The 14199-nt window shown below is 40.8% G+C and overlaps 1 protein-coding gene across 11 annotated transcripts in view; it reads right to left on the bottom strand.

Annotated features, from left to right (window-relative positions):
- ralgps2 (Ral GEF with PH domain and SH3 binding motif 2) overlaps positions 1 to 14199 on the bottom strand; it is a 385220-nt gene that overhangs the window by 182854 nt on the left and 188167 nt on the right. For all 11 annotated transcript variants that reach the window (XM_052010754.1, XM_052010760.1, XM_052010755.1 and 8 more), the window contains one exon: positions 10275 to 10401. In XM_052010754.1, the coding sequence (XP_051866714.1) occupies positions 10275 to 10401 (127 nt within the window). The remainder of the gene's footprint in view (positions 1 to 10274; positions 10402 to 14199) is intronic.

The following is a 14199-nucleotide window of genomic DNA, read 5'->3' as shown; positions in this document are numbered from 1 at the left end:
CACTATCCACAACACCACCAACCTTCATGTCATCAGCAAACTTACGACCCCACCCTTCCACATCCTCATCCAAGTCATTTATAAAAATCACAAAGAGCAGGGGCCCCACAACAGACCCCTGAGGAAAAAGACAGGAAATTATAGGCCAGTTAGCCTGATTTCAGTGGTTGGTAAGATATTAGAGTCCATTATTAAGGATGAGGTTTCGCGGTACTTGGGAGCACATGATAAAATAGGCCTAAGTCAGTATGATTTCCTTCAGGGGAAATCTTGCCCGACAAACCTGTTGGAATTCTTTGAGGGAGTAACAGGCGGGATAGACAAAGGAGAGTCATTGGGATGTTGTTTACTTGGATTTTCAGAAGGCCTTTGACAAGGTGCCATACGAGGCTGCTAAACAATATAGGAGACCATGGTATTACAAGAAAGGTACTAGCATGGATAGAAGATTGGCTGACTGGCAGAAGGCAAAGAGTGGGAATAAAGGGGGCCTTTCTGGTTGGCTGCCGGTGACTAGTGGTGTTCCGCAGGGGTTGGTGTTGGGTCCACTACTTTTCACATTATATGTTAATGATCTGGATGACGGAATTGATAGCTTTGTGGCCAAGTTTGCAGATGATACAAAGAGAGGTGGAGGGGCAGGGAGTGTTGAGGAAGCAGGGAATCTGCAGAAGGATTTGGACAGGTTGGGAGAATGGGCAAAGAAGTGACAGATGGAATACAGCATGGGGAAGTGTACAGTCATGCACTTTGGTAGAAGGAATAATGGCGTAGAATAATTTCTGAATGGGGAGCGAATTCAGAAATCGGAGGTGCAAAGGGACGTGGGAGTCCAAGCGCAGGATTCCCTAAAGGTTAACTTGCAAGTTGAGTCGGTAGTAAGGAAGGTAAATGCAATGTTTGTATTCATTTTGAGAGGACTAGAATATAAAAGCAAGGACATAATGCTGAGGTTTTATAAGGCATTGGTCTAACCACATTTGGAGTATTGTGAGCAGTTTTGGGCCCCATATCTAAGGAAGGATGTTCTGGCATTGGAGACGGTCCAGATGAGGTTTACAAGAATGATCCCAGGAATGAAAGGGTTAATGTATGAGGCGCATTTGATGGCCCTGGGCCCGTACTCACTGGAGTTTATAAGGATGAGGGGGGGATCTCATTGAAACCCACCGAATATTGGAAGGCCTGGATAGAGTGGACGTGGGAAGGATGTTTCTAATAGTGAGAGTCCAGAACCAGAGGGCACAGCATCAGAATAAAAGGACGTCCATTTAGAACAGAGATGAAGAGGAATTTCTTTAGCCAGAGGGTGATAAGTCTGTGGAATTCATGGCCACAGAGAGCTGTGAAGGTCAAGTCATTGGGTATATTTAAAGCAGAGGTTGATAGTTTCTTGATTAGTAAGGGTGTCAAAGGTTACAGGGAGAAGGCAGGAGAATAGGGTTGAGAGGGAAAAATAAATCAGCCATGATTGAATGGCAGAGCAGACTCGGTGAGCCAAATGGCCTAATTCTACTCCTATGTCCTATGGTCTTAAAACCTTTATCCTTAAGTGGTCCATCCTGTGTGCTTGCTCTCTCAATGAGGCTCATTGTAGTAAATTTATAAACTTGTAGTAAATTTCAGTAATCTTTTTAATGGAAGCTTATGAAAAGTGAAAGGAAAGGAAATTATAGAGACTTATAGTATTACAATATGTGATAAGAGAACCATCAATCAACTGTTAAGTACCCTGGCAACATTGTTACACCCACCAGTAGACAGCAGAAGTGATGTTGAAGGCAGCAATGAATCATTGAGGGTGATTAAACAAAACTCAATCCAGTTGAAAACTGACCTCAAAATAATAAACCAAAAGACAAGTGTAAAACTTGAAACATAGGACTTCATGTCACATTGTAGATTAACCAGACACATTTAAATACTAACACCAAATATCTCTTACGAGCAACACCATCCTCATGCCTCACTTTGTTGTTTTTAAAAACTGGTGCTGTTGTTAATGGATCAGGAAGTACACTATCAGGAAGAATGCAAGTGGTCCTTGATTGCTCTGTGGTACTGTCAATCTCTCGGAAAGACCTAACCCTTATGTTGAGGAACCTGCTCCAAAGGTAGCAGTCTCTGTATCTCAAGCATTTCTTCATTACCATTGTTTCTCTTCCCTGGTATCATTCTGATGAATCTCAGCCATGCAGATCAGCTCTGATACGAATTCCATAATGGGGCTCCCAAATGTGACTAACCCTACTAGGTTTAATCATTCCCTTGCTCAATTTTCTCATTATCTCCAAAGGTCCTATTTATACAATTTAAGTACTCCTGACTGTTTTAGTGACTGCACTTATTCTTGCAAGGAATATATTATTTGCACTGTTGAATTTCTTTGTTCATTACTCACCTTCCCTCCCAAATTGTATATTTCACATGTTCCATTAAATGTAATCTGCCACTCATCTGTATATTCCACCGATCTTTCCATATCCTCATTTTTTTTCCTGATAAAACTTCCCACTGATTAACAAGTCTATTTTTCATGCTTTCAGCACACCTCAATATCAAGGTTCCTATGCATAAATCTCAAATCACATATGCACCCTGAAACAAAATGGGAACCAGTCTAGGTTTTAGCATAAGTACTTCCAACCATTCTCCAAGCTGCACAACCCTTATCTATCTTTTTTCTTCCATTTTTTTCAACCAGGTGTCTTCATGATGCTCTCTTTAGCATGATTTCATTTCAAATTTAGTTCACTTTTTTCTGATTACCCACCTCATTCTGCTTATATGTATTTCTTGTTTCCTTCTATCCATAAGTCTTGTTTATATTACACAAAAATATTGTTTATTCCCCTAGAAATAGTAAGGAACATAATTTGGACCAATGTAAGATATCCTTATCAAGCACAAAATGTGAACATAATTTTCCTTAAATTAAGATGGACAAACTTTACCTTCCTCTCAAATAAATGAGGCAAACTCTTGAGACAAGTCATAACAAGCTCTCAGTGGATTCAATAACTTATGAAAACAAAAAAAAATCAAGCATTTTAATATGTTTCAGATTACAGTTCATATATCACATCACTTTACTGTTGCCAGATTTTTAAAATATTATCCAGTGAAAGTAACCGTGACTGTAATCTTGCAACAGTAAAGGAAAATAGTAATCTTGGTTTAGTCACACCTTGTATTTTTCAGTTAGTCTATCCACAAGCCTAGCCAGTATCTGACTCGACAAAGCTCTCCATATCATGGCCTGACAGATGACTAATAGCTTTCTTCACTGATTCTTGTGGGACTGCATGTTTATCTGAAAATTAATAATGCAGCTTGCAATACAAGTAGATCTAAATACCTCTTCACAAAATCATGCTCGATTGCCATTGCACGATAAAACAATCAGTGAACTGCTAGAGATAACCAGAAAATGAAAAACAGAAAAATATCAAGAAACTGAGGAAATCTAATTCACAGAGAAAGCATCTGTTTGCACAGTTTTTCAGAAAAACAAAGGAACATTCAGAAATGTCAAAAGCAGAGCAAGAGAGAAATATAAAAAAATAAATTTTTATTGTTATCTTTTCCGCAGATCTTGCATGGCCAGCCAAGTATTGCAATAATAACTTGCGTTTATAACAGTGCCTTTAATGTATTAAAGCATCCCAAGGCAAGTTCTTTATAAAACGGTTGGTATGGACAAGTTAGGCTGAAGGGCCTGTTTCCATGCTGTATGATTCTATGACTCCAAGACCAAATTTGTCACCAATCCACATAAGGAAATGTGAGGACATATGTCCAATATCTTGGTCAAATTAGGTGGACAGAAAACTGGCAAAATTAATTCCACTTAAAGTGACAAGTAATATATTTGATAAAGGTAAACAAAACAAGGTTAAACCCAACTTTGAGAAATGCAGAAGAACTGAGAGAATGTATATCCACAGATTCCAGAAAATATGATAGGTTAGCATGTGGCAATGTCCCACCACTCCGGGATGAGCTCAATGCCTTTTCGTCGTTGTCGTCGTGGCCATCCCTCGAGGTCGAGGATGATGGTCTTCGTTCCGTTGATCTATTTATGGGCTCTCAAGTGGCTTATGAGTCCAATCTTGACTCTGAAAGTTCTTCCGCATTCAGGACAGGTAGTTCCAGATGGCAGATTGGTTGTTGCTGCCTCTCTTTCCATTTTCTTCTCTTTTCCTCTAATTGTGCACATCTGTTGACTTCAAAGGTTGCTGTTCCTTCTCAGATGATGGTTTGCCAGAGTTTCCTGTCCTTGGCATTGGTTTCCCAATTGTTGATGTCGATGTTACATTTCTTCATGTTGGCTTTTAAGATGTCTTTGAATCTCTTCTGTTGTCTGCCTCTTTTATGTTTGCCTACTTTAAGCTGGGAGTAGAAGATTTGTTTTGGCAGACGTTCGTCTTTCATCCGAACAACATGACTGCTCCATCTTAGTTGGTTCTTGATAACGTAGGCTTCAATGCTTGTTGTTTTTGCTTCATTTAGCACGCTGACGTTGGTTCTTCTATCTTCCCACCTGATATTTAAGATATTTCGAAGACAGCATTGATGGAAGTTTTCAAGTGCCTTCTGATGTCGTCAGAATGTTGTCCAAGTTTCTGATGCATACAGGAGTGTTGGGATCACCACTGCTTTGTACACTAACATTTCAGTGTCTGTTTGGATGTCACGATCATGAAAGACTCTTGTTCAGAGATGTCCAAAAGCTGTTCCAGCGCATTTAAGACGATGTTGGATCTTGTCATTAAGGTCGTCATTGGAGAAGAGGTAACTTCCAAGATATGGAAAGTGGTCCACATTTTCCAGGGTTGTTGCGCCAAGTTGGATTGATGGTTCTATCCGATTTGTCTCAGTTGGTGACGGTTGGTAGATGATCTGAGTCTTCTTGGAATTGACGGTAAGTCCAAGTTTCGTGTACGCACGGTTGAAGGCAGTCAGAATCTGTTGTAGGTGGTTTTCTGAGAGAGCTGCAATACAGTTGTCGTCCGCGATTTGGAATTTGATGAGGGAACTCGTGGATGTCTTGTTTTTGAACTTGAGACGGGCAAGATTGAGAAGTCTGCCATCCGTTCTGTAGACAATTTCAATTCTTGGGGGTAGATCGTCCTTGATGATGTGGATGATTGTCACAATGAAGATGGTGAACAAAGTTGGGGCAATCATGCATCCCTGTTTTACTCCTGATTTGACTTGAAAAGGCTCACAGTTACTGTTGCTGACCATGACTGTGGCAAGCATGCCATCGTGGAGGAGTCTCAGGATTCGAATGTACTTTTCAGGGCATCCATAGGTGGATAGGACATCCCATAGGAGTCCCCTTGATACTGAGTCAAAGGCTTTGGTGAGGTCGATGAATGCCATGTACAAAGGCTGAAGCTGTTCACGACATTTTTCTTACAGTTGTCGCATTGTGAAGATCATGTCGATTGCTCCACGTGATGGTCTAAAACTGGCTTGTGTCTCCAGAAGGATCTGCTCGGCTAAAGGCTTGAGCCGGTTGTTCGTGATGCGGGTGAGGATCTTTCCTGCTGTTGCTAACAGGGAAACTCCATGATAGTTTCCGCATTCCAATCGATCACCTTTCCTTTTGTAGATGGTAACAATTGCTCAGTCTCTAAAGTCTGCTGGTACGTCTTCATTTATCCAGATCTTGATGAGAAGTTGATGCAGTTGGTAATGAAGCAGGTTACCTCCAATTTTGTAGACCTCGGCTGGTATTCCATCGAGTCCAGCGGCCTTGTTGTTCTTCAAGGTTTTGATAGCTTCCTTGACTTCTTCAAGTGTTGGTATTTTGCTTAGGGAGTCATCAACGGGCTGTTTTGGAATGTTGTTAGTCATATTCCTGTCAAATGAGATGGTTTGATTTAAAAGGTCTTCAAAGTGCTCCCTCCATCTAGAATTGATGTCAGCATTGCTCTTCAGAATAGTTGAACCATCTTTGCTTTTGAGAGGAGCTTGACCGTGAGTGGATGGGCCAAAAATAGCTTTAGTTGCATTAAAAAAGCCTTGAGTGTCATTGGCATCTGCTAGTTGTGGGATTTCCTGAGCTTTCTTCCTCCACCATTGGTTTTTGAGGTTTCGGGTGCTCTTCTGAACTGCAGCCTTGCATTCCTGATAGCGTTTCCCTTTAGTAGCCGATTGTTAGTCATTTTGTAAAGTGATGAAAGCTTTTCTCTTTTCGTCGATGAGTTGTTGGAGTAGTTTATCATTATCATCAAACCAATCCTGATGTTTTTTTTGTCTTGAACCCAATTGTTTCCTTGCAGGAGGTAATGATAGCGTTCTTCAGTTTATTCCAGTGTTCTTCTATAGATAGTGGGATTTGTTGAGGCAATTGTTCTTGAAGATTTTGCTGGAACTTCTATATATGGTTGGTGTCTCGAAGGATGTCAACATTGAATTTCTTAATAGTGTTCTGATTTTGGTGCCTCCTTTTGGGCCGAATCTTCATTCTCATGGTGGACGAGATGAGTCGATGGTCTGTCCAGCACTCGTCGGCACCAGTAACAGCTCTTGTTATCAGTACATCCTGTTGGTCCCGAGATTGTACGATGAAGTAGTCGATGAGGTGCCAGTGTTTGGAGCGTGGGTGCTGCCAGGAGACTTTGTGCCTGTTTTTCTGGCGGAATAGGGTGTTTGTAATCACCAGGTTGTGTTCAGCACATTTGGTGAGGAGGAGTGTTCCATTGGCGTTGACCTTGCCAACTCCTTCCTTGCTTATTATTCCAGTCCAGAGCCTATGATCTTTCCTGACTCTAGCATTGAAGTCTCCCAAGAGAATGATCTGGTCATTATTGGGAACAGAGGAAAGGACATCGTCAAGTTGGGCGTAGAAGTTCATCTTTACTTCGTCTTCAGCATCCAGAGTTGGAGCATAGGCGCTAATGATGGATATGCATGTCTTGATAGGGAGGACTATTACACACCCACACAAACCCCCATCTCTGGATGACCCTGTAATTTCAGTCTCTGAGGGTGATATCTAGGCATCCTTCAAGAGGGTGAATCCACAAAAGGCATCTGGTTCAGATGGCGTACCTGGCCGAGTACTAAAGATCTGTTCAGACCAACTGGCTGGAGTATTTATGGACATATTCAACCTCTCGCTTCTGCAGTCTGAGGTTCCCACCTGCTTCAAAAAGGCATCCATTGTACCAGTACTCAGGAAGAGCGTGGTCACCTGCCTCTATGACTACTGTCCAGTAGCACTTGTATCAACTGTAATGAAGTGCTTTGAGGGGGTGATTATAGTGCGAATCAACTCCTGTCTCAGAGATAACCTGGATCTGTGTCAATTTGCCTACCGCCACAATAGGTCAACAGCAGATGCGATTTCTCTGGCTCTTCACTCTGCTCTGGACCATCTGGACAACAGGAACTCATACATCAGGCTGCTGTTCATCAACTACAGCTTGGCATTCAACACAATCATCCCATCCAAACTTATAAGCGAGGTTCAAGACCTGGGCCTCTGCACCTGGGTATTCAACTTCCTCATCGGCAGACCTCAATTATTGAAGATTGGTAATATTTCCTCCTCGCTGACTATCAACACAGGTGCACCTCAATGCTGCGTGCTTAGCCCCCTGCTCTGCTCTCTATACACACATGACTGTGTGGCTAAGCACAACTCCAAGGCCATTTACAAATTGGCCAATAACACTACTGTTATTGGGCGAATCACAGGTGGTGATGAGTTAGTTTACTGGAGCGAGATAGGACACCTGGTTGAGTGGGGCCGTAATTTTAATCAAGTGGGCTCGCTCAACGTCAGTAAAACTTTGCACTAAAATTGACTTTTTTTTGGTTGTGATTGTGTTCTTGTAAAAATCTGGTATAATTTATGTTTAATCTATGTTTTTCTTGTGAATGTTGTGTATCTGATACTATGTGCCTGTGATGCTGCTGCAAGCAAGTTCTTCATTGCAACTGTGCATACATGTATTTGTGCATATGACAATAAACTTGACTTTGATGTATGATGACATGTAGATAAAGTGCTGATTAAGGCATTTGGAATACTATCCTTTAAGGGCAGAGGAAAAGAATTTAAAAGTAGGGAGGACATGCAACAAATGTACAATCATTTGATCAGCCACATCTAGAACATCAAGCACAGATATTGTCACCATATTAAAGGAAGAATGTCATATCATCAGCGAGAGTACAGTGGAGGTTTATAGATTTTGTTACCATCACTGGGAAACCTATGAAGAAAGACTGTGTTGTTAGAACAGAGACAATTAAGCAGTTAAAAGTATCTGAGGTGCATGGATTTATGTAATTGGTAAAAGGGAACATAAGGAGTTGAGGAAAAAATCTATGGAGAGAAAAAAAGAGGAAATGTTTCAAGGTGATTTTATTTTACAAACAGGCCAAAGACAGATGTCAGAATGGAAGAGACATGGAAAATTAAAGTACCAAGAACTGGAGGCTCAGGATCATCCACGCAGAGAGTTTGAAGGCGTTCTGCAAAGCAGTCATACAATCAGCATTTGGATTCTCCAAAGGAGGAGGCTACATTATGATCACCGAATACAGTACACTAAATTGGAAAAAGTGCTACTCTGGAACGAGTGTTTGGGTCCTGGGATGATGGAGATAGGTAAAAGGACAGCTTTTGCATCGCCAGCAGCTGCATGGGAAAGGCAACTGGTGGGGATTGAAGGGTGGAGTCAGTGGGAACAGTACCTTTGGACTGCTGAAAGGAGATCTATTTAATTTAAATCTAATTAACTCAGTAAATAAACATGGCCTCTTCCAATCTCTAGGCCAAGAATCCTCATTGAAATGGATGAGTGCTCTGTTCCTGCACCATCTGCCACTTAGTAAATTCCAGACTAGTCTGCTTAATTCCAGGATTTACTTGCATACAAATGCCTGAACACCAGAAGTTCTCTACAGAGCTACTTGCTGATGCTAGCATGATTCAAACTAATTACAAAATACAAGGTGAGAAATCATTTAAAAACATTTAAATCAACTCAATTAAATAAAAAATGTAAATTGGCTTTAACTTACTCTTCCACTTTGACATGATTTTCTGCATTAAAATCAATAGATCTACTGTACAATGGTTCAGCAGGCAGTTTACCCAGCCCAGGTGCTAGGAAGTCTGTAGATGTTTCCCATCTACAGACTTCCCAGCTAGAATCACCTGCTAGATTCTATGAGGAGTTCGCAATACAGGCAGTCCAAGTTACGCAAGTGTTCTGTTCCTGAGAAATGTCTGCAAACCAATTTCTCCGTAAGTTAGAAATGTCTGTTTTCTATAGCTACCCATATCATAATCGCTCTACATATACTTGCTATAATTCTTTCACTTCACCAAAGATGGGTATTGCATTGCTTTGTTTACTTTCACCCTAACACTACTCATAATTAATGAAATTTATACTGTATCTAGTTATTACTGAACACCGCAAAACATGTTGTTATTATTTTTACTACTACTACTACTACTACTACTACTAATACTATCATGAAAAATGCTTTAAAAATGCATGGGAGAATTTGCAAAAAGTCCGATTTCCATAATTCAGGCCATCCGTAACCCAGGGAGCCAGTATGGAGGATCATTACTGCATCTCACATAATCAGATGTCAGAAGTCTAGAACTTTTGCGTTTGCTTGACTCCTCTATTTAAACACAGCCAGGTAGATTAAAGGTACAGTTCACAGCTGAAATGCCAGCTTTTAACCAGAAGATCCAGGCCAATGTCATTCTTTATCCTGCATGTTCTTCAGGAACTTCATGCCAATTCTCAGTTAAATCTGTTTTGGTTATCACAGCATTATCTCAACCAGCATGTAATCACCACAATCACCATATAGTGAGACAACTTCTTTAACTTCTCCTGCTATTGGGGAGCACTGTACAAATTGTTACTGTCGGTATTTTCCATTGTCACAACTAATGTTGGGAAATACGAGGAACAAACTTTAGGTGGATGGATGAGATCATTTCTTTATTAACATAATTCATGTTATTGAAAAGAAATATCCAAATATTGAACATAATCAAATGAAATACTAGGACTTGAATGATAATTGGTAATTAAAATATTAGCTTTCTAATGACATGGCAAAATTTGTCATTGGCAAAATGACCATGCTTGTTAAAACTTTTGTTTTGCAAAATCACCCTGTAATTAAGTTATTCTGTTCTTCACCTACCAGAATCTGTCTTATCAAACAGGTAGTTGCAAATACACCATTTCTGAGAGAAGTAAAACAATAATTCCTACCTAGATATGGAATACATGGAGTCATCTTCAAGCTATTTACGTAATCCCTGAGCCTCTTGTAATTATCTTCTTTAGATACCAGATATTCTAATTTTTCAAAAGTTGTTTTATCTTTTCTGCTCAAAAGCTGTGAAAACAAAATTATGAAAAATAAACACAGTGTAGCAGTATTTAACAGTGAGTACCTGCATAACAAATGTAAACAATGGCAATATTATGGAGAAATCTGCAAGTCTCTGCAAGTTACTTTTTTTTCTAAAAAAAACATGTAGAGGATATGGGAGGTAAGAACATTACTTACTGTCTATCCCTAATTCTTCTCAAGATGCCTTCCTGAAATGCATATATCTGTGTAAAGGTACAACTACAGGATATGGAGTTCTCATATTTAAATCCTTTAAGAACAAACAATGATATCATTCCATACGTAGCAATGATATGGCAGTATAGTCAGGATAAATATGTGGCTTGAGCAGTGGTGCAGGAGGAAGGGTTTCAGATTCCTGGGACATTGGAAACGGTTCTAGGGGAGGTGGGGCCAGTACAAACCAGACAGTCTGCACCTGAGCAGGACTGGGATCAATGACCTTGGGGGATTGTTTGCTCGTGCTCTTGGGGAGAGTTTAAACTAATATGGCAAGGGGGATGGGAATCCATGCACAAAGACAGAGGGAAGCAATGCAGAGACCAAAGAAAAAAGTTAGAAAAGAGAAAAGTAAGAGTGGAGTACAGAAAAGTCAAATGCAAAGGACACAAAGGTTACTAGATTCTAAAAGGACAACGAGTGTCAGGGCACTTTATCTGAATGCCTGTAGTATTCAAAACAAGGTCAGTGAACTTGTGGCACAAATCAGTACAAAGGGGTATGATTTAGTGGCCATTACAGAAACCATGGTTGCAGGGTGGAGATGATTGGGAATTAAATATCAAAGGGTATCAGGTAATACAGAAGGGTAAGGGAGGTGGGATAGCACTCTTAATTGAGGATGAGATCAGGGCAATAGTGAGAGACAATATAAGATCGAAGGAGCAGAATGTTGAGTCCATCTGGGTTGAGAATAGGAACAGTAAAGGGAAAAAAACACTGGTGGGAGTTGTCTGTAGGCCACCAAATAATAACATTATAGTGGCACAGGCAATAAACCAAGAAATATCTGACGCATGTAAGAATGGTATGGCAATTGTCATGGGAGACTTTAACTTGCACATAGATTGGGTGAGGCAGTCTTGAGGAGGACTTCACAGAATGCATCCGCGATAGCTTTCTTGAGCAGCATGTTTGTGAATCGACAAGGGAAAATGCTATCTTAGATCTGGTCCTGTGCAATGAGGCAGGTAAAATTAACGATCTTGTAGTTAGGGATCATCTTGGAAAGAGTGATCACAGTATGATTGAATTTCTCATACAAATGGAGGGTGCAATAGTTCTATCTAAAAGCAGTGTATTATGTCTAAACAAGGGAGACTATAACAGGATGAGGGAGGAGTTGGCTAGCGTAGACTGGGAACACAGGCCATATGATGGGACAGTTGAAGAACAGTGGAAGACTTTCAAAGAGATTTTTCCAAGTGCTCAACAAAAGTATATTCCAGTTAAAAGCAAGGACAGTAAGGATGGGAAGAGCCAGCCTTGGATAACTAAGGAAATAAAAGAAGGCATCAAACTAAAAGCTCAAGCATTCAAAGTTGCCAAGAGCAGTGGGACACAAAGACTGTTGCTTTTTAAAGTTTTCCCAAAGAACCACGAAGCAAGCAATAAGGGAAGGGAAGATAGATGATGAAAGTAAAATAGCACAAAATACAAAAACTGATAGAAGTTTTCATAATTATATAAAGCAGAAAAGTGTGGCTAAAGTGAACATCAGTCCCTTGGAAGATGAGAAGGGGGAATTAATATTGGGTAATGTGGAAATGGCCGAGGCTTTGAACAAAAATTTTGTATCGGTCTTAACAGTGGAGGACACATCTAACATGCCAAGGAGAGACGTTATGGTTGCGATGGGAGGTAAGGACCTCAATACAATCACTATCACTAAAGAGGTAGTGGTGAGCAAACTAGTGGGCCTAAAGGTAGACAGCTCCCCTGGTCCTGATGGGATTCACCCCAGGCTACTGAAAGAAATGGCGGAAGTTATAGTAGAAGCATTTGTGATAATTTCTCTGGACTCTGGGCAGGTCCTGGCAGATTAGAAGACAGTGAATGTCACGCCACTGTTTAAAAAAGGATGTAGGCAAAAAGCAGGTAACTGTAGGCCAGTTAGCTTAAAGACTGTTGTTGGGAAAATGCTTGAAGCTATCATTAAGGAAGAAATAGCGAGACATCTGGATAGAAGAGCTTCCATCAGACAGACACAGCATGGATTCAGGAAGGGCAGGTCCTGTTTGACAAACTTACTGGAGTTTTTTTGAGGATATAACGAGCGCAGTGGAAAGAGGGGAACAGGTGGATGTTGTGTACTTGGATTTCCAGAAGGCATTCAACAAGGTGCCACATAAAAGACTTATCCATAAGAAAAGGATGCATGGAGCTGGGGATAATATATTAGCATAGATGGAGGATTGGTTAACCAATAGAAGGCAGACAGTTGGGATAAATGGGTGTTTCTCTGGTTGGCAATCAGTGGAGAGTAGAGTGCCGCAGGGGTCACTGCTGGGCCCGCAACTGTTCATGATATACATTAACAATTTGGAAGAGGGGATCAAGTGTAGCGTATCTAAGTTTGCTGATCATACTAAATTGAGTGGAAAAGCAAATTGTGCAGAGAGCCTGCAGAGAGATATAGATAGGTTAGGTGAATGGGCTAGGGTTTGGCAGATGGAGCACAACGTTGGTAAATGCAAGGTAATCCACTTTGGAAGGAAAAATAGAAGACCAGATTATTATTTAAATGGTAAAAGATTGCAGCATGCTGTTATGTAGAGAAAACTGGGAGTGCTTGTGCATGAATTGCAGAAGGTTGGTTTGCAAGTGCAACAGGTTATCAAGAAGGCAAATGGAATGTTGGCCTTCATTGCTAGAGGGATTGAATTTAAGAGCAGGGAGGTTATGCTGCAACTGTACAGGGTACTGGTGCGGCTGCACCTGAAGCACTGCGTGCAATTCTGGTCTCCTCATTTGAGGAAAGATTTACCAGCTTTGGAGGCAGTGCAGAGAAGGTTCACCAGGATGATTCCGGAGATGAGGGGGTTAGCCTATGAGGAGAGATTGTGTCGCCTGGGACTATACTCGCTGGAATTCAGAAGAACGAGAGGGAATCTTATAGAAACATATAAAATTATGAAAAGGATAGACAAGATAGAAGCAGGAAATTTGTTTCCACTGGTAGGTGAGACGAGAACTAGGGGACATAGCCTCAAGGTTCAGCCTACTCCTGCTCCTATTTCTAATGTTATTATGTTCTTTATGTTCAAAGTCAGAATTGGACACAACTCGGAGGGGAACATGTTGGTGGCAACATTCCCATGTACCTGCCATTCTTGTCCTTCTAGGTGGTAGAGGTCACAGTTTTAGAAAGTGATTTGGAAAATGGCTTGACAAATTGCTGCTGTACACCTTATAGATGATAATGCAACCATGGCATGCTCTTGATGGGGGAAGTTTACAATTAAGGTAAAGAACACGATGGGATTTCAAAAAACTGCTCTGCCCTAGATAGTGCTGAACTTGTTGAGCATTGAGAGCGCTGCACTCCAGAAAAATGGAAAACCTCTATCACACCCCTGACTTATACCTAGCAAATCACACTGCAGATACCCAACTGCTAGTGGCAATGTGGGCTATCAGGAGGATACGGGCAAATGAAGTGAATTGGCAAAAACATAGCAGGTAAAATATAATGTGGAAAGATGTGAGCTCAAAAACTGTGACAGAAAAAACAGAAAGGTGGAATACTTTTCAATGGTGAAAGATTGAGAAATGTGATGT

This window comes from Pristis pectinata, chromosome 3 (assembly GCF_009764475.1).
Source record: "Pristis pectinata isolate sPriPec2 chromosome 3, sPriPec2.1.pri, whole genome shotgun sequence".
Lineage (NCBI taxonomy): Eukaryota > Metazoa > Chordata > Chondrichthyes > Rhinopristiformes > Pristidae > Pristis > Pristis pectinata.
This window is presented reverse-complemented; position numbering and strand designations above follow the sequence as displayed.